Here is a 23534-nt window from a genome sequence, read left to right on the forward strand (position 1 = left end):
TTACATTTTGCTGCGCAATTCTGCTCCAAAAGCGGAAAATTGATCAATATTGCTCCTTAGCTGCGCTAAAAAGAAGTCGCTGTCACAAATATTCTTGGAACCATACTGGCTTTCAGTTGGCAACCTACTAAAATGTCTCTGCAGTTGGCAACCCAGAGCACTTGTGGGCTGGCTCGTGGTTATAGTGTACTAGAATACTCTCTAGTGGCGCGAGTGGCGAGGCGCAGGCGAGCCGTTTTCTAACAGACGCCATGAGATGGCGCCACCGCAACTTTTCATAGGCACAGGAATTCGCGTAGTTTTGAAAAGGTCGTCTGTCATCTTGCGTTTTTCATCTCATTTACTAATAAGAATCGCTCATTTATTACTTCTTGCTGTTCTCCGCCTGTCAGTTACAGTGACTAGGCTTGTTAATTATTGAAACGCGTCTGAAAACCACGTACCTAAGCAAGGATACAACATTCCTACTGTCGCGTCGTCTGCTAAACTCCGACTTGCAGAGTGATTTTTTGGCGCAAAACACCATCGCAGAATGACAAGCGGTCAGCATGACATACAGAGCAAATTATTTGCGCGACCATTGCTGTGGTTTGAAGATCAAGACCCGAAAGCAATGCCATTTAGTGTGTGTACTCACAGCCATTTATTGTCCACACACTTTCAGAAGTAAACCGTTTAAGCTAAATTTTATGCGGCATTTTGAGCTCATATATGGCTCAGAGAAGTCAATGGTCTTGTAAATATGATTGATTTACTGCTATGATGTGAGTTTTGGTGTTGTTTTTGATGTAGTAATAATTATAAAATTGATGTCACAGCTATGTACACATGAACACCATATGAAGCTTTTATTTACAACTGACTTCAGTGCAGAAATGATCAGAAAAAAATCTTGTTTGCAAAAATCCACAACTTCCCTGCCATTGCCTTGTTCAGCACCTACTCAATTTAAGGTGCTTTGACGCCTGCCGCTTGCTGTCGCTGGCTCGATTAATGCTCTTGGTGAAAAAATGCAGACGAGTAGTTAGGTAAAATGCAGTTATTTCTGCAGCTATGGTATGAGCGTGCTCAGGGCATCCAAGCTCAGTTTGCTGCTTTTGCTTAGCAAGGTCCAAAACATCAAGCACACTTTCAGAGTGCAGCTCTGAAAGGCTAAAGCAGGTTGTGAATGACTCTTCGAGGTCAGCCACAAATTTAAACAACTTGCTTGAAGGGTAAAGTAACCCACCATTTTCCTTTAAACGGACAAGCTCGGCCATGTTTAAATTGTCCGCTGCCTCCTTGGTGAGCAAAAGAAGGTTAAGACACCTTTCACAACCCGTTTTTAGAACGCATTTTCGCGCGACGTAACCAGCAATGTAAAAGGTTAGCCTGCAGTCGCTTGATGCCACAACAATGGAAGAATGGTCAGGCACAGCTTTTGTGAGCAGGGCGTCGGCTGCATCCAAGTTTCCGGCATCGAGAAATCTGTCAATGAGTTTCTCCCTCCCAGTGCAAGTGTCCTGCTCACCAGCATCTGCATTCAAGAGTGAACTTAAAACAGCAGGCTCGCAGTTTCCTCTTGACACAGAGTGTGCAAGATTGCTGAAGCTGAGACAGTTCACTGTAGCAATGAACTGCTGAGGTGTAGGATGAGTATTGCATCCCGATGACTGTCTGACGATGCCAAAAAGATGTTCCACGGGGTCTTGGCTCACCCTGCTTGTCATTACATACTTGAAACCAATGTGTTGAGTCAAATACTTCAACAGCGACAAGGTACTGCATAGAGTTACACGCAGTCCAGTTACTGTGGACTGGCTTAGAAAGCCCCGCTGCCCATTTGTGTGGCGTTCCCACTCTGACAGAAACGACAGAAAAGAATTCAACTTGTCGGCCGATGCAGAGTTCGGACGCAGTGCTTCAGCTGGAAAGCGTGACGTCATGACTTGTATAACACCATGAATGATCCTGCAAGAGCAATGTTAATGTTCAATTTCAATCACACTTAGGTATTTAACTTATTTACGACACATAAATAATAAAGCGTTCAGTTAGTCATGTGGTCGTGCACCAGTTCACTATAGCACACTGTATTAAGTGAGACTTGTTGTCAGGCAGGCTAGTCCCAGTTTGATCTAGGCTGTGGTTGAAGGTTAGGTTGACAAAATAAGGCATTTTCTTTGTACCTGGAGTAGTGGAGTTATCATTCTATGATATGCAATACTTACTCAAAAAAGTGAACTGTCGCTGTTATGCTGCCGCACAGAGGCTCTAACATGGCTTTTTGCAGCTGAAGCCCATGAATTACTTTTTCACTGAAGAGCTGGAACGCAAAGGAGACTCTCATTTTCTCGAAATTGTTAGGGTTCGTATGGCTGGATGTGATGCATGCATAGCCTGCAGGGTAACATTGCTTCCGTCCAGCTCCACAGCTTTTCGAATAGTTCGCATTGTCACCTGCAGGTAAGGCAAATCAGTAATTATTTACTGCCAGTTAGAATGACTGGAACAAAAATTACAGAAAACAGTTAAGCATGCCGCTTTGGCAAATACTTACTTGGCCCTTTGGTGTTTGGAAATCCAAGCTCAACAGCCGGTTTCGAAGGCACTTTATGAGGTGAGGGAAGTCTGACATGAAGAAAAGTTGACGGTGCTCGTCTACAGGATGTGGTGCACTGCATTTAATGTGGTCCAAAGATGCCTTGATGCCCATTAATGTCCACATCCGTCAGTTCCAACTTGCTCCGTTTGATGTTACGAACTCAACCTTCAGCCCTGCTTTTTCTGCCAAAATTATGGCTTCAATCATGATCTTCGTTAAGGTACTGCCGCAAATGTTCCCTCTTGTTGCAAATGCTGCAAGAATTTGGGTCCATTTTCCAACAAACGGTACGAAAACCAGAACCATTCCGTGATCGCATGGTGTGTGTTTGTCCTCAGTCGATGTAAACTTGCCGAGATCCACGAAACCATCTATGTGGCCAGCCGTTGTCACAGAAAGATGCTGAGAGAGCTTCATCTCATCGACAATAATTCCACCGTGGCGTGCATATTCATCCATTGTGGCCGTCTTTTCACTGATGACTTTGAAGATCTTTGGGCAGAAACCAAACCCTGTTCTGTAGGATTTCAAATATTTGCGTAGAGTTGTTTTACTCGGGAGTGACAGTATCTTTTCCTTCCTCAGGTGCTCATAAAGCCTGGCACTCTTCATTTTCATTATGAGGCACTCCAGGACCCATTCGTTAGAATACTGCATGCCTTTTGTGCTTTTTCTTGAAGCAGATTTAAACATGTGAAGTGTTGCTTCACGCTGTTTTGGAGGGAGACTTTCTATTCTAGAGGCAAATTCTTTCTCATTGATGTCTTTGTTTTTAGCTGCCATTGCTTTCAGTTGGCCCTTTAATGCAGTGGCACTGGTCTTCAAACGTTTTGTCTTCTGCCTTTGAAGTTTTAGACGCTGAGCAAGAGCTCCTTTCTTGGACACACGGGCTTTTAAGCTCGACTTTCGGGTCAGCAATAACTTTCGATGCGACTTGCACTCTGGGCAGATAAGTCCTGTCGATGAAAAAAAAACGCAACTGTTTAAATGCTGGAATAAAGAATACATACATACGAGACTAGTACATGAAAGTCTCTTAAAATTACTTACCAACGGACGGGAGCACTTTATGCTGAAGACGCAGAGTCCGTTGCTGCATGTTGCTGCCTGAAGTTTCACCGTCAAGTTCGGTAACACCTGCCTATATTCATCATCCGTCATTGCTCCCTTGCAAACACAAGTTGCTTCGGCATCCTGCAGTACAGCTGCAGCGTCGCCAACAGAGGCAACTGTTTTTTCTGTGCACATCACTCCTTGGTAATAAATGTCAGCACAAACTTTGCCTCCGACAGGCTTGAAAACCACAGCTCGCTCATGCGTAATCACAAGCCTTGCTTGCATTTTCAAAGACGTCGCAAAAATTAACCCGAAACGTTCGTCCTCGAAGCGGCACCAGCTCGTCGAAGGAGCGAGTCCACGGAGCGACTGAAACGAGAAAGGCGAGGATTCTGTAGCAGCCAGCTCTCCCGGCTCTTGATGTTCGTTGTCAGCGCTGTTCACGTCCTGACACGGCTTCTTGCTTCGTGGTGGAATTGTTTGACAAGCAGATCTTTTCCTTTCAGTCCTCTGTTTAGGGGTTTTAACAGAGAGGTAGGCTGGACACCCAGGCAGCAGCGTCGGAATGGCACCGGGAGCTAACGACGGCTTGCCTCTGGGTATATGCACTTCAACGCCGTCGATTACGTGAACGTAGTCGCGCAATATGAGGTGGGCTTCAAAATGGTGCTCACACACTGCTGATAGTTCCCTGAGGCTCTTGTCGTCCCTTCGCATGTTCCGCTCCCACTTCCCTCGCAACTCGTCGTCTCTTGGTGCGGCAAACAACGATGCTTTAGGCGCGCCCGGGTAGCCGGTGCGGCAGCCTGGAGCAAAACAGTGAGAATCAGTTCTTCTTGTTGCCATAACTTCGTTAAATTCCCTGACACTGATGCTACATAGTTCCTGCTCACTGCTATCCCTACTTAACAGCAAGATACGAACGCTAAAGTAAAATTAACTGCGTGACAGCGCGCGCGCGAAGCGAGCTAAATCACACACCGCATTGCCATGTGCTGCCAACGTGCGCGCCGGAGGCTAGGAAAAGGCGCAGCAGCGCCCCTGGCGGCCGTCAGTGTCAACTCGCTTCAGCCGATCTGGCCCCAGCAGCCACCGGTCGTGCCACTAGAAAGTATTCTAGTTCACTATACTCGTGGTATAATTTAGCAGCCAGTTTATTCGCGCACATAGAGGAAGGAAAGAACTCTGGAGAGGCAGTTACATCATTTGTGTAGCTGGCTCCTCCTGCTCCCTTCTTGGCCGCTGTATCAGCATGCTTGCGCATGCGCAGCAGGCATTGCAGCAGACAACAACGCTACGCCTAGCATTACTATTGGCTACGCCGTCGGGCAGACTCCCAGTAGTCCTTGCAAAAGCCCGTGATTTCTAGCGCACTTTGGCGTGCAGCTCGGATAACGAGGGCCTCTCCCAAGTTTTCCTTCTTCCATGTTTGCGCATCATGTCGGTTACATCAAAAAATTGCATCATGTCAGTCAGCCCTGAAGAGGGCTGAACAAGTATCTTCTGGGTTGAGAAACAAAAGCTTGAAGCAGGCCCAACAAGGTCAAGCTTTGTTGGAACAAGGAATTTCAGCCTTGCTGATGCACTTCGCGAGCTTGATGAATTAGTAAAAAAATTCCAAGAAGCATTGAGATACAGTTAAACCTAAACGTAATGAACCTCCATATAGTGAATTTCTCGATACTATGAAGTTTCTGAATTCCCCAGCACCTGCATTGAAGCGCATGTATTTCAGACCTCCATGTAACGAAGGTATTGCGGTGGTTGACCTTGGTGCAACGAACTGGCTACGCCATCTCTCTGTTAGCTAGTGCTGCTGAGCCACTCGAAATTTGGCAGAACCACGCAGAAGTTTCATGACGATAAAGCACCGACATAAGACGAACGCCAATTGCAGCCAGCGGCTGCAGTTGACACAACGTGCCATGCTCCAGCGCCATCGGTGCATCTCTGGCACTTTCTCTTTTGGAACGTCATGCTACGTGGCATTACAACAGTTCATGCTCAAAAGCACCGAAAAAATAATAGGTCATAGCAAAAAAAGGAAAAGACACAAGCAGTGCACGACCATCGCTGCCGCGTGGCTGCTCGTGTGATTCCGATGCCGATAGCTCTCAAGCATTGGGAGCGGGGACGGTGGAGAGCACAGGCAACGCAAGGTGAGGAGTTCGTTTCCAGGGGCAACAGCAAGGGGATAACCGAGAGGATAACCGAGAGAGGGAACATGCAGGAAGAAGCATGTGCCTCTGCGGCGAGGCCGCGGTGCCCCTACCCGCCCTCCCCACCCCACGCGGAGCAGCATTGCGTGAGCCGCGGCGGGGGTGCCGGCTGCTGCCGCAGTTAGCGCGATCGCGAAACGTTTCTCCGTGTTTCTTACTTCGAGTAACGCTGTTTTTGTAAACATTTTCAATATGATTTCACCTACATTTATTTCTTATTTTAGTTTCAGTTATGCAGTGTGCTTTCGACTGTTCTCGCAGAAACTGCAAGTAACGAAAAATCCCACTTTTTTTAATTTCTTTATAACCAGGTTTAAATTGAGCCAATGAAAAAAAAGAATGTTTCTAGTGAGCGTGTTCTTCAGACATTTAGTCAAGCATGCTTGGCTGAACTCGCGTGCAAGACAGTGTCAGGATTAATAAAATTTTTTGTCACTTTTTTCAACAGCTGTTTTTTCTTTCTAGCTACACATGGCTGAACTTTATCTCATTAGGAACAAAATCTTTTGGGTGACTCCTTTTATTCCATTTGTGCTGCTCCCGGGTTGCTCCAGGATTACCGTTCTGATACAAAGGTTCTCCAAAATGAATATTTTTCTGCTCCAAAAATTGCTCCAGAACTTGAAATGCAGTTTGCCTTTGATGTCCCTTTAAGCTTGTTTAAGATGTCTGCCGCCCTCCCATACTTGGAGGATTGTGAATGTTGCAGCCTTTATTGGTCTTCTGGTCAAGAACCCAACACCTTTTTCTTTCCTGCACAGAGCGTGGACGTTTGATGGATCTCCAACCTAGTCACTGTTTAATGGCTTTCGTGCATGATGTAATTTGGCACCGTTGCATGCGATTCTGCTTGCAGACCGCAACGGTGACCTAGTGGTCTGAGCATCTGCCTCGCATGCGGGAGGTGTGGGGTTCGATCCCCAGTGCCGCCGGGTAGCCACCGGTGATGCAGTGGGTTCAAGCTTTCCCCTGCCTGGTGCTCGGCTTCTTTAGGGTGCAGTGCTTGGGAAATGGGTGTCTGACCCTACCTTGAGTCGAAGAAAAGTACCCTGTGCCATGGCGCTCTTTGGTCACAGCCGATGAAACACATAACTTCTATAAAACGTCTTCAAACAACTCCAAACATTAGCCGCGTCCAACTCTAGATTGATATGTTTAAAAAACATCTCATAAAATAATGGAGGCTTATCCACAAACGTTTTAAAAACACACTGACAAAAGAGGTTTATTCACAGACATTTTAAAAACATACTGATAATAGAGGTTTATTCACCAATGTTTTGAAAACTTTTCTAAATATACACTTTCCACTCAATGTTTTAAAAATTTCTCTGACGAGAAGTCTACTCGAGAACGTATGCAGGTATGAAACTTCTCAGTGTAAGAGAAATTTGGAAGGTGGCCCCTGCAAAGCAAGCATCTTGCTACTTCCAGTTTTAATGCCAAGCAATTCAGCTTTCTTTATTGGACACTTATATAATAAACTATGGCAGAGACTGACGAAGCGGGTTTTCTTGCCTCATTTGCATGTGTATTTATGCTGCAAAGGGCAGCTGCCTGCCCTTTACAGTTCAAGCTATACTGCAAATATCTGAGTAAACAAAATCTGCAGCTCTAAAAAAAGCATGAGCACTAAACCTAATGAAATAGCCCCGTAAAAGAAAGAAACAATGGGTCCAGTTGGGCATACCATTTGGTTCCAATTGGAACCATTTGGATCCAATTGGTCAGCCAGTTGGACTCATGAATCCAACTGGGTAGTCCATTTGGTTTCCCGAGTTCCAGCTGGGCATTCCAATTGGTTCTGCTTTCCAACTGGATTACCCAACTGGTTTTTGAGTTTCCAATTGATTTTGGCACTTCCAGTTGGGTTGCCCAACTGTAACCATTTTAAATCAATTGGGGCTTCCAGTTGGAACCAAGAAAACCAATTGGAAGTTGATGTCCCAACTGGAAGCTCCAGTTGGTTCCAACTGGACAATCCAATTGGAAAGTCTGTGCGTAAGTGACTGATGTTCTTCATTCTGTGTATATGTTTAGCTGGCTATAAAACAGAATGCTAGGCTAATTGTGTTCTTGTAAAAGAGATATTAATAGCTTAATCTCTTGAATTATTTTCATCACTTCCACCATCACTGTGGGCATTCTTAAATTAGATAACTTCGCTTAATGTTCACTCGCCACTGGCTCCAGCTAGACGGTCTCATCGGTGGTGTATATTAGTGACTGAAAAAGTGTGCTCTGTGGATATACGTCAAGAACTTGTGTTGGTACACAGCGTTTGACTCTCTGTGTGTAATGCATACTTGCTAGTCTCTCTTGGTTTTCCTAACGGCATGTATTTATAATTTCAGGTCCCTTGTAGAAATGTTGGCAGCAGTCTCACAGAAGTCATAGAATAAAGGCCAATTGGTTCCAATATAATTCTATATTTTTTTTTTTTTGCTGACCAGTTCAAACCATTTGAGTCAAATAGGTATGGCAATTGCGTTCAATTGGTGGTCCATTCGGCCTGGTTGGGTGAACCAATTATTTCTAACTGGAAGCACCATTTGGACTCAATTGGTGGAGCCCAATGGGTGGCGAAAACACAATTGGTTTTCGATCCATTGGTTTCAACTGGACCCCCCCCCCCCTTTTTTTTTACTGGGATCCCACTGGTTGATTCTAGAGGGCTCTAAATATGTAGCATACTGATATTGAGTCTACAGGCTTCATGAAAGCAGCCATTTTCAAAAAATAAAAATGCCTAAATATGTTAAATTCTGAGCGAGTTCTTACGAAGAAGTTTTCTAGATCTTTTCTGGCGGAGCATCAGCAGGTATATAGCACCCCTTTTTGCCTCATTGTCTAGAGAACATCTGAAAATAAATTTGTACTAGACATTACCGTATACTTTAGTAGACATTTGTTACATGTTGCGTAGCACTTCTTGTGTTTCGTGGGAGATGCCCTTGTGCCAGAAAAATCCATCATCATCATCATCATCATAATAATTCTGCTTGCATCAACAGCAAAATTTTATTTGCCGCTAGTTTATAACATTTTTACTTTATTCATTTACTTCAGCATTTGGTGGTGTCGAAACTAACTTGACCTCTGTTTTCTCCAGCATTCACATGACGAAATGCACAATGGACGGCCATTGGAGGTGGCGCCGCCGACAAAGAGACGGCACTCGGTTCACCAAATGAGTGAGGGTGGCCCCTTTAATGGATTGGAAGAAGAGGAAGAAGTTTGCAGAAAACGCAGCAGGCCAGAAATAGTCTCTCTAACGTCCCCACTCACTCCTCCACACAGCGTGCCAGAGAGGCTTAGCAGGGAAGCATCGCCCATCCCGGCCCCACGGCTGAGCAAGCACAGCCGCTTGCCTAGACCGGTAGAGGTTCAGGAAACATCGCCCATCCCGGCCCCACGGCTTAGCAAGGACAGCCGCTTGCCTAGACCGGTGGAGGTACAGGAAGCATCGCCCACCCCGGCCTCACAGCTGACCGACAACAGCTGCTTGCCTAGACCGGTAGAGGTACAGGAAGCATCGCCCACCCTGGCCCCACAACTAACTGAGAACAGCTGCTTGCCTAGACCGGTAGAGGTACAGGAAGCATCGCCCACCCCGGCCTCACAGCTGAATGACAACAGCTGCTTGCCTAGACCGGTAGAGGTACAGGAAGCATCGCCCACCCTGGTCCCACGGCTCATTGAGAAGAGCTGCTTGCCTAGACCGGTAGAGGTACAGGAAGGGAAGCGTGAAGAAGCATTTGCATACATGCAATTCCTGCAAAGTCCTGCACATGCTCAGCTGGGGGAGTTGGCGTTGTCCGAAATCTCTCTTTCCAAGGAAGTGAGGGCTTTTCTGGACCAGCTCAGGACGTTGGCCTCACTCTCCGAGCAGTCCGACTCTGTGGCGGTGCTCGTGTCGAATACTGAGCACAACACGTTCTTGTGCGCCGTCCTCACCCTGCTGAGCAGGTGCAAGACAAACCTCATCGTGAAGTTCTGCCAGGGGAAGTGCAAGGCCCCCTTGTTCACCAAGATGGAAAATCTGCTGCTCATCGCTATGGCGCATGCCGCACCGGATCGGCAGGCGGCACTCCTGTTCGTGCTGATAGCCCGCTTTTGTAGCATCTGGCAGCCAAAAAGTCTGCTGCCACAGGCCGCATACGTGCGGTTCATGTTTGCGCTGTGCCGCAGCCTGGGTGAGCGTGCAGTGGCCCGTGACATGATCTGGGAGCTCATGCGCTCTGACCGGGCTTCGTTCCTGGTGGCCTCAGCAGTGGGTGCCTGGCCTGGTCTGTTTGATGCCCTGTCACCAGGTAAGGAACTGGATTCGTCATCTGCAGTAGTAAGCTGAACTGGCACTGCTCGAAGCACTATTTCCACTTATGCCTTGAAACTCGGCAGTGGTAGTTGCCTGAAATGGATGGAACTATAGGCAGGCACATTGTGTTTTACTGGAAGAGTGTGCATACTCACAGTTAGGACGCACTTGCAGAAAAATTGTTTTGGCTGCCAAGCCTTTTAGAGTGAGCCAATTGGGAGGAGTCAGGCCCTGAGTGCATGTCCACATATCTTAAATGTTTTGTGGTGTTCTTCCGTGCAGGTAGGAACCAAGGCAGTGGCAGTGAAACACGCTGAAGGAATATTTTTATTCCATTAACAAAGTACAAATGAGTGTCAGCACAGCTTGGCTGCTGTCAGCGATAAGCTAGCATGAACTGAAACAATTGCACTCGGCGCTGCGGTATATAAACTGTTATCATGGAGGCGTGTCAAAGTAGTGCACATGTCAATATTAGTCGGCACACAACCAGTACTACAGTTTTCTTTTACAGTGAATATTTTTATTACTGTAAACAGTACACTGCAGTATAGGTATAAAAATATGTTTGCTGTAATTATGTTCATAAACTCCTAAAAACTTGTATGTTGCTAGAAGTGCTGGCGCAGTGTTACCGTATTTACACGATTGTATTTACACGATTGTGAGTCGACCCTTTTTTTGAAATTTAAAATTCTGAAGTGGGGGCGTCGACTTACAATCGAAACGAAACCTTGCACTGCCAATAAAAAGAAAAACAATCTATCAGGGACGCTACTGCGATGTTAGAAGTTTTTGTTTGCTCTATGGCTCCAAGCGTAGCATTCAGGTATTCCGCGTGCTTTTTGGCCAGGATTTTTTATTTTTTATTTTTACTGCGCACTGCACCGTTACCCACCGCGATGGTTCAGTGCTACTGAACAGGATACCCGGGTTAGAACCTGACCGCGGCGGCAGCGTTTTGATGGAAGCGAAACGCAAAGGCGCCTGTGTGCTGTGCGATGTCAGTACAGCAGGTTAAAGATCCCCAGGTGGTCGAAATTAGCGGCGCTTCTGGGGAATGCCGATGTGTGCTGGAAGAGCCGATGCTTTTGACTCGACTGCAGGCAGCTTGCTTTGCCATGAGCTCTCCAGGTTCGAAAAGCATTCGGCGCTCATTTACTGCAGCGTTCAAGAGGGAGGCCATCATTTACGCCGAAGAAACCAACAACTGTGCGGCGGGCCGCAAGTTCGACGTTTCTGAACGGTTGGTGCGGGAGTGGCGGAAGCAGCGAGACAAAATTTTCTATTGCGACTCCAAGCGAAGAGGTTTCCGTGGGCCGAAGTCGGGACGCTTTCTGGAGCTGGAGGTCAAGCTTGCAGCGTATGTCACCGAAATACGTGATCGGTTCCTTCCAGTGACATGCGAAATGTTCACGCAACAAGGCCGGGTCTTTGCTGCGGAAGCTGGAATACTCCGAACAGACTTCAAACCCAGCAGGGCTTGGGCTTCGAAATTTATGAAGAGGGCTGGCTTCTCTCTTCGTCGGCGTACTAGTGTATGCCAGAAGCTGCCTGCTGCTTGCAAGGAGAAAGTTCTCGCCTTCCATAGGCACTACCTCAAGCTCCGCGACTCGCGGCAATACCTGCTCGGCCAAATCGGCAATGCGGACCAAACTCCCGTCTACTTCGACATGACGAGCAACACAACAGTGAGCGTGAGGGGAGCTCGCGAGGTTAAGCTTCTCATGACAGGAAACGAGAAACTTCGGTTCACTGTTATGCTATCATGCTTGGCAGATGGCACAAAGCTCCGACCGTACATCCTCTTCAGAAGAAAAACTATGCCAAAGGAAATGTTCCCGAATGGTGTGATTGTGCGAGTGAACGAAAAAGGCTTTATGACGGACGACTTAGTTATTGATTGGTACCGTCGGGTGTGGCTTTTGAGGCCAGGGGCATCCCTCAAAAATCGCAATCCGAACCTCCTCGTGCTGGACTCATTTCGCGACCACCTTACCGTGAAAGTGAAGGCAGAGCTCCGAAAAGAAGATACAGATATGCTGGTGATTCCTGGCGGTCTGACGGGGCAGCTGCAGCCGCTAGACGTTGGCATTAACAAGCCATTCAAGGACTTGCTCCGGCGTGAGTACGAGTGGCTGGCGGCAGAAGGGCGGGAACATACGCCAACGGGGAGCGTGAAGAGAGCCTCCCTGGCGGCTGTGTGCGGGTGGGTGATTTCCGCTTGGGCGGCCATTCCACGCAATGTCGCGGTGCGGTCGTGGTCTGGATATATCGCCAGAATTTCGCTGGGCCATCTCTGCCAGCTGATTTTATTTCATGGAGGAGCTTTCTGTTAACTGCCAGCATCTTCTGTTGTACCAAAGCGACCATATGCTTTTTCGCTTCAATGTATGCCTCCCACAGCCTATTTATTATTTCAGGTGTGCCCCACAGTGTGGCATGTCGAAGCTCTCTACAAGTGACTTTACGTTGCTTTAGGGCATTGGACACCTCTTTGTCCCACCATGCTTTAGGTCTATGTCTTCTGGATTGGCCGGCTAGCTTTTACTGCAGTTATTGCCTTTTTTACCCAGAGAGACACTTCAGCCAGTGGCTAAAGCTGACACGGTGACCCTGCGAGAACCAACCACAGGGGAGGAGTACGTGGAAGCAGCCTTCCTGGGCTGCATTGAAACACATATGGCCCACCAGTTCCAATCCCTGATAGGCCAGGATAGTGCAGCACTACCACCCGCAAGCCCACCTGTCAAATCGGGATGTGACACAGTCACAGAGGGGGAGCTGAAGCGAGCACTGCGACACGTGGCGCGAAGCTCGGCAGTAGGGCTGGATGGCATACCACCATTACTAATAAAAAAGATGGAGAAAAGAACACGGGAACAGCTCAGGGAAGCCTTGAACTATGTAATGACCACAGACACTGCTCGGTGCTCAAGGATACAGCTGGTACTAAAGAGAGGAGGAGACAAGGCCCTCTTGAAAAGCTATAGACCCATTGCAATAACATCTGCTTTGTATCGCTTGTTTTGCCACATTCTGCGAGCTCGCATACAGAGATGAGCGGAAAATGCTCAAATTCTGGGCGAACTGCAAAATGGCTTTCGACCCAATCGCCGACTGGAAGACAACCTTTTCGTTGTGACATCTTCAATTGAGATCGCCGCCAAAGAGAAGTGAGAGCTGGTACTGGGCTTTCTGGATATAGCCCAGGCATACGACTCAGTGAAGCACGATCGACTGTGGGAGGTCCTGGAGGCACAGGCTATCCCAGAACCGCTACTACACTTGGTGAAGGCTTTATACACTGAAACCCAGGCTGTGATCCACTGGGGGGCCTCAACCACCAGGCCAATCAGCGTGTCTAGGGGATTGCGTCAGGGCTGCCCTATGTCGCCAATCCTGTTCATGTTGTTTATCTCGGGGATGGAGCAGCGCCTTGTGGAGAGCGGAGTTGGGTTCAGCCTCACCTACATGAGGGATGGCGCCACTCGTACTCGCAGGCTACCAGCCCTCCTGTATGCAGACGATATAGTACTGCTTGCGGACAACACGGGAGATCTCCAGAGCCTCCTAGACATATGCTCATCTGAGGGCGATGGCCTCGGGCTCCGTTTCAACGCCACGAAGTCTGCAGCAGTCAGATTCCTGCCAGAGGCGTCCGAGGACAGTGGACAAGAGACCCCACCTCTGCATCTTCAGAACGTACTGCTTGCGGACAACACGGGAGATCTCCAGAGCCTCCTAGACATATGCTCATCTGAGGGCGATGGCCTCGGGCTCCGTTTCAACGCCATGAAGTCTGCAGCAGTCAGATTCCTGCCAGAGTCGTCCGAGGACAGTGGACAAGAGACCCCACATCTTCAGAACAACAGTGTCCTTTGGTTGCCGTCTTACAGATACCTGGGAATAGAAATCTCGGCGGGCTGCATCTATGTAGAGGATTTCGAGAAGCAACTCCAGACGAAGGCCATCAGACGACGGGCTTTCCTGAGCTCACGTGCCTTATGGGCTTTCGACCGTTTTGAAGTCACCTGATCGCTATGGAAGGCAGTGGCGGTGCCAGGCCTTACCTTCAGCAACGCAGTCATCTGTTTATCCTCCGTGACTCGCCAAGGTTTGGAGATGCGGCAGAGAGAGGTGGGACGAATGGCCATGGGAGCTCACGGCAGTGGGCCGAACGAGGCGGGTCAGGGTGATCTGGGGTGGTCCTCTTTTGAGGCACGGGAAGCCGTAGCCAAACTGAGCTATGAGCGTCGTCTTAGCAAAATGCAGGATGGCTGCTGGGCGCAGGAAGTGTTCAAGTATGTCCACCTGAGGTGTGTCAACACCAAGTGGGCCCGTCGTACGACCAGGAGTCTGGCGGATAAATACGGAGTGGTACCCCCCCCACTTCAAGTTTCCAACCCAACGGACGGCAAAAGATTCGAGAACAAGTGCGATGCGAGGAGCAGCGTCGTTGGCAGCAGACGGCCCGCGAGAAGCCAGCCCTGGCCGTTTACCAACAAGGGAAATCGAAGGTCAAAAAAGAGCCCCTGTATGACAACACTAGGGGCAGTGGACTGTTGTGCGAAGCTAGGAGCGGTGTGCTTCGCACCCGATGTCTTCGAGCAAAGTACACGGAGGGTATGAGCACGATGTGTGAACCTTGCGGAGGCGCTGATAAAACCGTCGAGCACATCGTGTTGGAATGTGCAGGCCTACACCCGTCGGTTTCGAATGCACAGGACAATTCCTCAGTAGGCCCCATGCCGCTTGACGCGATCAGCGGATCCAAGAGCCTCGGGGCACTAGCAATAGCACTCGATTTTCACCGACCCGACGAGCCACCGCAATGGAAGCTGGTTGAGCGAACCAAGCGATGTTTGGAACATTGGTGGCGCACACGACACGGTCACGCTCCTTGAAGGCTCAGGGGACCAAAACGTGCCATGAGCGTATGTTAGGTGTTTTTATTCTTTAATTTTTATTTTTAATTACCTTCTTGGCTTGATCCGGTTTTTAGTACCGTTGATCTCCCGATACAAAGGGATAGCCAGCATCATCATCATCATCATTTAGGAAGTGCGGGCTTTCCATGGAGGACGATGTGCTGTGGGATCGCAGCGGCGACGACGACGACAGCAGTACCACTGAAGATGACTCAAGTGAGGATGAATAGCCCGTCTATGCAATAAATTTTCGTTTTTGAAGCGCTCCACCGGTGTTATTTTTTTTGGACATGCGATTGGGGGGGTCGACTTACATTCGCGTCAACTTTTGTTTTTCGGACATGTGATTTGGGGGGGTCGACTTACATTCGAGTCGACTTACATTCGTGTAAATACGGTACTCTTGTGTTGAAAGGGAGCGGGAGTGATCAGTTCTCTTAGGATAACTGTCACCCTGTGGCAGTGATGTCAGCAACGTATGATCATAGCAGCGCGCTGTTCAATTCCTTGAGGCGAACAGGTAATCTTCGCGTGTGAGCATGGTTCACTAAGCGGATTTTCACAGTAATGTGATTTGTGGAAAATATGCATGGCCATTCAGTGGTATCACATAACTGGCTGCAGGCAAGCATTGTTTGCTTGTTTTGCTAATTAAAGGAACTGAACAAATAAAACTTGTCCTATATATCAGCAGGGTGCCATGTTCTAATCACAAAGAGACCACTGTCACTGTAAAGGAAGCTTATATATGCTGTAGAAAAGTCCAAAGAAACATAATACCAGTGTCACCACCACCAGCTGATTTCACAAGTAAAATGCTTGCACGTTAGCACTGATTTTTGGGTGCGGATACCAGAGGCAACACTACTCCGCCATGCGCTTCAAAACAGGCAACCCGACCTTTTTTGGCAAGGACATCACGAATTTGAATCAACTGGCAGAGAAATTTTTCAAATTCAATTTTTTTGGCGATAAACGTGTTTTGGTGCTATATCAACATCAGGGTAGCTGGAAAGAGTCAAAGAGAATCAGTTTTTATTGAGAGCTATAACTGAAACAAGTTGTCCTCAACCTTAATGTGTAGTGGTCTGGGCGTCCGCTTCAGCTCCGGGAGGTACGTGGTTGGTTCGAAACCCACTGCCGAACACCCACCGGTAAAAATGGGTACAAGCCAACCATGGCCCGGCGCCCGGCTTCTGGGGTGTGTGCTTGGAGGAGGCTCCGCAAACCTCGCTGCGCACTTTCGAGGGCAAACCCAGTTTTGAACACTTAGTCTGCAGTGGTGGTTCATGTTTCACTCCCAAGTGAAGAGGTCGACTCAAAGCTCGTACGCTCTAACCAGCGTCTCAAATTCAACACTAAGTGATCCTTCGTCAGAAGAGATTCAGAGTATCACTGCAGTCCTGGGCAAATCCGGTTTTTCTGTCTGTCCAACTTTAGTGTAGGGCTTAAAGGTCTACACTAAAGTCCCTTGTAGCATTGCTTTTTTTTTTCACACTTTCTCAAACAGGAATAGGCGATTCGTTATGGGTGACCAGAAACAGGTTGTGTGCAGTGATAGTTTTATGTTTGGTTCTTGAGATGTTTGTTCTGGTGTATGCAATGGTCTTTGTTGGGCGCACTGCATGCAGTGTATCCTATGATGTTAACGGTCTTTTGTTTTTTTGTTTCATGTTTTCGTGCATCGCAGCTTTTTGCAGATTGTAGAAAAAAAGAAAACTATTTTCGACACACGGAATACTTGAGGAAGCTGCTTCCCTTCAGTTTGCCATGTTAACCCTTTTATAACTTCTGTTGTCATATTTGAGGCTGATTATTGGTCATGAACTGCATGCTTTTCCAAATTTATCCTTATTAATATTTGAAAGGCTGTGTTGATGCAACTTTTTGGCATAAGTCCTGCAACATGCCCTTTCACTGTTCTCTGCTTAGAGTGGGGGACATAGGAAGGGGACCTTGCCCGCAGAGGCTTTGCTTGGTCCTTCAGCCAACAACCGCCCCACTGTCTGTACATGTCGAATGCAGGCCCAGTGAGGAATGTCATCAGCTACGTGCTGCACCGGTGCCCATCCAATGAGCTCAGCGACACACTCCTGTCATATTGCAAAACGGTGCTGGATAAGCTCGGACCTCTGCCCTGCTTCGACGGGAACTTGTATCCACTGGTGGATGATCTCCTGCATCCCCTGCTGACTACCCACGAGTGCATGGGTGAGGGAGTTGGCTCTTGGAGCACTTCGTGCCGAGGCCTCGACGAAAGGGCGTGGGTTGTGGAATAGATGGTATCCTGGCTGCTGAAATCAAGAAAAGGAAATGGATATGGGCAGGGCATGTGTGAATGCAGGGGACGAGTAACCAATGGTTCCTTAAGGGTAACAGAGTGGATTCCAAAAGACAGTAAGTGTAACCTAGGAGCTACCCTCGTTACGCTTCTTGGAATCCACTCTGTTACGTTTAAGGGACCGTCGGTTAGTTGTCCTCTGCATTCACATGCCCAGCCCATATCCATTTCCTTTCCTTTATTTCGGCCAGGCTCTTTCGTTGCACTTTCAGTAGCCGGGTGGCCAGGTGAGATCAGGATGGCTGCGGCTTGCACTGGACAGAGCTGATTGGAGGCATCCGGTGGAGGCCGTTGACGTGCAGTGGGCGTAAAACGAGGATGATGATGGCGGTGTGATCATGATCTGGGGCAGTGTACCAACTTTGAATCTGTTCAGGGGCACATTCTGGCTGTGAACTCCTCAAGGAATTGTTCCGGGAAGGCATGCGTTTACTGATGCAGTGAAAGTGTGCAGTTCTTGGTTATAGCTCTCATTCAGCAAGAGCCCTGCTTTCTGTGTGTCCAATGCCTCCGCCCTGGAACCCGTGAAATCAAATTCAAAGGCACACTGCAGAGGGGATGATTATAAAAGCGAAATTGTTACAGCACAATGTGAAGCCAATACTACTAATGCAGATTTGTCACATCACATCGTATAATTAGCTCCCATATTTTTTGACCCTGTGATGGTTACAAAGAAACTGAGTTTAGAGGTGTTTTTTACGCTAGTATCATCTTGATTAATGCAAAATTTATTAATACAAGACTGCCTGGTGAGATTGATGAACCACCGTTCTCTGCGGTAATGTTCGTGACCTTTGGGAGCTGCATGTGCGTGTCAAGATACACTGTAGTGGAGGGCTCTGCACTTATTTAAGCCATTGGGGCTCTTAAGGTGTGCTGCCATCGCACAATACACGAGCAGTTTCCTTTTCCTTTCCACTGAAATGCATATGCCGCAGCTGGGGTTTGATCCTGCAACCAGTGCTTTCTTTGGGTGATCTGAAGGAGTCTGCATCTTACCCAGCACCCATTATGGGGTTAAGAGACTGTGTAAGACCCAAGCATCTTCAGCTCTCGCATCATTGGAAATGGTGAACGTGCCGTTTTCGATCTGTGGGGGAGTACATACACACGCAACAGTACTTGCATGGCCGTGATTGTTAGTCATGGAATTGTGGTTCCAAGCATGTGACCGTTGTTTTTTGGGGCCAGACACCTGCCTGGAGCTTCGCAAGGCCTTGGAAGAGATCTGCCGGCGGTCGCCCAATTCTATTCTGCCGTGGGTGCTGAGAAAACAGCTTCTTCCACTGCTCCAGTCGCTGCTGTCCAAGCTGCAGCTGCCACTTGCTCAGCAGCATGCTACTTGCCTTATCAGATTGCTGGGTGAGTTTATCTCTTCTAACTCAGAGTACGCTAGCAAATATTTTATTGCTTATACAGCTTACTCGGTGAAAACTTGAGGGGACATTTGAGCTCCGGCTCAAGGTATGATGAAATAGTGTTAATGGGTCCCTTCAGCAGCCTGAGGTCTTCTTTGCTTATAATTTGCTGACATGGACACTGTTCTTTCTTGCACCATCACATAACACTTGAGTACACTACGATAGCATCAGAGATCTCTCCCGCTCAAGTACTCCTTTTCTGTCACCGAGGTTTTGTCTACATGCCTGTTGGTTTATGGGGGCTTAACGTCCCAAAGCGACTCAGTCTATGAGGGATGCGATGCCATAGTGAAGGGCTCTGGAAATTTCGACCACCTCGGGTTCTTTGACATGCACTGACATCGCACAGTACACGCGCCTCTAAAATTTCGCCTCCATCAAAATTCGACCGCCACGGCCGGGATCGAACCCGCGTCTTTCGGGTCAGCAGCCAAGCATCATAATCACTGAGCCGCCGCGCCGGACGCCTGCATGCCTGTATATGCAGAATTAGTCATTCATTCTCTGCTTTACATTCATAGATTGCGGGGAGTTCTCATACCACTCCTGGCACTGTGGTGCAGCAGTTCAAGCGATGCCCCATTGCCTAGCAGGTGGCTGTACCGGTGGTGTGCTTGCGAGACCGACGCTGCTCTTCCTGAGCAACTTCTCGCAACCAGTAATCTGTCGCCTACCACAGTGGACAGGTTGTGGTGACATCGCAAGGTCACGTGACTCTGGGGTCGCTGCTGAACAGGACCATTAACAAGATTGCTTTAAAAGAGGCACAAAAACAGACTGCAAACATGACGGGGGCTCAAGGGTTGAGAATGTGTTCTTTGTTCACTTGGCATCTTGAGTTCAGATAGGAGAATTTTTTCTTGGTCAGAGCAATAGACAGGGCTCTGCTGTTGTATTCCGCCTCTTTCCTTGTCAGCATGATGAAGGCTTCCATTATGTCTCCGGGTTCCCCATTTTTCAATGTTGCAAACGTGCTTTGCATGAGATTGCTCTTAAGAGTTAGTGCAATACCCAACAGATTATGAAGTACCAAATAAAGTGGGATATACAGCTTATAATAAATGGGAGTTCGTAACAGTGGACCATGGTCTGCGGCAGTCCATCCGTATTACTCTGCTGACCAGTCACAATACCAGACGAAATCAGCTTTTTAATGTTTGACTACATATACCAAACAAGCTAGAGTCGTCAAAATTCTTGAGCTTATATTTCGTCTTGTGGCTAGCTTTTTGTTTTGGTTAACAAGAAAGAGCTTTTATGACAAACTATTTTACTTTCTTGTCATGGAAGAACAGTGTTTGGCAATCATCGGACCGAGCTTCACTACAGATTTAAGTTGTATCGGACTTTAATAAGCCAAACAGTATTGGGGCCCTAAAATTGCCGCATTTTTTTTCTTCTACTTAAAAGTTTCAGTTTGATTATATTGTCACAATATATTGAAGACCATGTGATGTCAGAGGCCAGTAGTGTGTCTAATGTTGATTGCGAGGTCAAATTAAACTGAATAAAATCAATTTTATCCTATATTCTAGCACCAAAAATAATACAGAGGGCACTTAATATTGCTTACATGCTGTGAAAGCAAAAGCATGAATGTCTCATTCAAAGCTTATATGTTATTGGTTAGAACCCCTGTCACCAGCTTGCCTCCAACTTGACTAGCAGCTGTATGCTATGTGCAACGAAAAATTGTGTGACACCAGCCGGAATACTGTACGGCAAACAGTTGCATCACAATTGTGAAACGAAAGTCGTTAACCACCACACCATTAAAGTACTAATGTAGTCAGTTAGAATTCGTCTCGCGACCTAGCATGCAGCTTGACTAAGAGATGTATGCTATATGCAATGAGAAATCATATGACACCACCGGCAGCTCAATGATGAACTGCTGAATCGCAACTTTGATAAAAATGTCGAGGAAGGCACACAATTGGAGGTGCATCATGAGATCTTAAGTAGTATTTATTTATTTATTTATTACAACAGCCTCAGGGCCGCAGGGCGTTATAGAGGGGTTGGTGAAAAAAGAAAAAATACATAAAAAAGTACAGGCAAAAGAAAAGCAAAAATCATTATGCCGATGCTTGTTCGATGACACACTTGGTGATAAGTGGCTTGAAGGATGACGCGTCTTCAATGCATGCGATATGGGGTGGAAGGTGATTCCACTCAGTGCTAGTCTTCGGTAAGAAAGAATTAAAAAGCACATTCGTTTTACAGGTTGGGATGGCAACTTTATTTATATGGATGATCAACACGTGATGATACGTTGATGGTATAGAAGAAAAGAATTCCTGTTTTAGTGTCTCATTATGAAAGAAAATACTGTGGAAAAAACTGAGGCGTGAAATATTTCTACGAACTGCGAGATTAGTCAGACCAAGTTTAGATTTCATTAAAGAAACACTAGCCGTGTGAGAATAATTGGAAAGGATGAAGCGAGCTGACCGATTCTGAACAGATTCTATAGCATCGATTAAGGTGAGTTATGCAGGGTCCCATATCGATGATGCGTATTCTAGCTTTGGCCGTATTAGTGTTTGATATAAAAGTAACTTCAAATGGGATGGAGCCTGAGAGAAGTTTCTACGTATGTAACCAAGGGCACGGTTTGCATGTTTGATGTGCATGCGCCAGGATAAGTTGTTAGTGATGTGAACACTGAGTTAATTATAAGATGAAATGTTCTCTAATGAAACTCCACTAATCTTGTAATCGAACGTTTTAGAAGGGTTAGATTGGTGGCAGATGGACATAATTTTGCGCTTTGATGGATTGAGAACCATAGACCATCTCTGACACCAAGCTAAGTATGTTGGAATACCTCTCGCAAGCTAGCCTCAAACTTGACTAGCATATGTGTGCCATGTGCAACGGGAAATCGTATGACATCGCCCAGAATGCTTAAAAACAAACAGTTGCATTACAATTTCTATATGCAAGCCGGGAAACTGGCGCCACAAGGAGGTCCGCCAGTTATGCCATACGAGCAGGTGGTGCTTAGGAAGCGATGAGGAGTCGGGGGGGGGGGGGGGGTGGCTGCTCCTGGTATCTGTTGTGCATGCTGTTGTCACATTCGCCGCTTTGGTGGCTAGACGATAGCTGTTGCGACACCATCATTCTGGGACCGTCTCTTGGCCTCAACAACGACAGTCACTGTTGGAATTTTGTCTAATGGTGCTAGTAAGGCTCTTGCATTAAAATAAATTGAAAAACTGTAATTATTTTTACCCTTAGCCTTCTCAGCTAGGCTTGGGCCCATGCTGTACAATAGAAAAGCAGTGAGTCTGCTCAGAATTACAGAATATGTTCACTTGTGTGAGAAATTATGCAGTAGCTGTTTAAACTCATACAAATATGGTCAGAAAACAGAATACATGAAAAAAAAAGCATAGGTTCATAACATGAAAGGGACCCGTTTTTAACTTTAAAGATAGTGCATCACAAATTATGGCAACAGGTCTTGAAGAGCAAGAGCCAAAATTAACAAGTTGACTAGTGCAGGATATGTCACCTATATGTTGGCTCTCTCACTATACATTTCTGCTCCCTCTTCTTGAATGTGTGCTGCTGTTGACTACGCCAAGTTTGCCAGTTTTTGGGTCTGAAACAAGGCATGCTTAAATTATACTGCACCTTAGCGGATTCTCCGCTGTGCTGCTTTGTAATGTTCGATTGCAACATTATGTATATCAATCTATTCTTTTCATGTCCCGACCTTATTTCTCGTACTGAACTTGGGCGCTGAATGACCTGTCACAATTTGTTCCACGAGTAGTGAACTTGCATTGAGATTGCTTGCTCTACCATGGTAACTTACCCTCTTTTCGAAAGCGCCTTAAGTCGGTGCTGATACTATTGCATGTGATGCAACAGCATGATTGTGCGTGCGGCACTGCTGAGATAGGTATAATTTTGAGTGGACATTGCTGTAAGTTTGTTGTGAAAATAGGTGCATGATGAGATGTTTTGCAATGATATACAGTTTTGTGCATTTTTATCGTGAATACTTTCGGAAATTTTCTCACCTCAACCACTAGCTCGTTTGCGGTGAAACTGCACACAGAGCTTGCGCTTTATGGTAACATTTGTATCGTAGTTTTACAATGGTACTTACTTAGTTGAGCCATGCATGATGCGAAAACTTAATCATTTGCGTTGAGATCGGTGAACCTTAACCCGGAAGCGCCGTTCTTCACTGAGGGGCGGCAGTGGCATCGTCTGTTTTCTGTAGTGGAAAGCGTCACGACAAGCCGCCGAGGCGAGCGTTGCAAGAAGCGCGGGTCTTTTGAATATGCCATTCCGGCCATTTCGTCTGCTTCAACTGAAGCGCTTCAAGATTTTCGGCTAACTGAGCGGAAAAAATATCAGAACAACTGATTTAACGAGGCTTTACCTTTCAAAAAATATTGTTAATAATAATAATTGGTTTTTTTTGGGGAAAGGAAATGGCGCAGTATCTGTCTCATATATCGTTGGACACCTGAACCGCGCCGTAAGGGAAGGGATGAAGGAGGGAGTGAAAGAAGAAAGAGAAATAGGTGCCGTAGTGGAGGGCTCCGGCATAATTTCGACCACCTGGGGATCTTTAACCTGCACTGACATCGCACAGCACACGGGCGCCTTAGCGTTTTTCCTCCATAAAAACGCAGCCG

At 47.0% G+C, this 23534-nt stretch overlaps 1 protein-coding gene across 1 annotated transcript in view; it reads left to right on the forward strand.

Moving 5' to 3' along the window:
* Positions 1-23534, forward strand: part of LOC144111878 (uncharacterized) — a 137961-nt gene that overhangs the window by 105949 nt on the left and 8478 nt on the right. Inside the window, exons 26-28 of the mRNA XM_077644906.1 lie at positions 8972-10172; positions 17134-17319; positions 18644-18814. Coding sequence (XP_077501032.1) covers positions 8972-10172; positions 17134-17319; positions 18644-18814 — 1558 coding nt within the window. The remainder of the gene's footprint in view (positions 1-8971; positions 10173-17133; positions 17320-18643; positions 18815-23534) is intronic.

Source organism: Amblyomma americanum, unplaced genomic scaffold (assembly GCF_052857255.1).
Source record: "Amblyomma americanum isolate KBUSLIRL-KWMA unplaced genomic scaffold, ASM5285725v1 scaffold_12, whole genome shotgun sequence".
Lineage (NCBI taxonomy): Eukaryota > Metazoa > Arthropoda > Arachnida > Ixodida > Ixodidae > Amblyomma > Amblyomma americanum.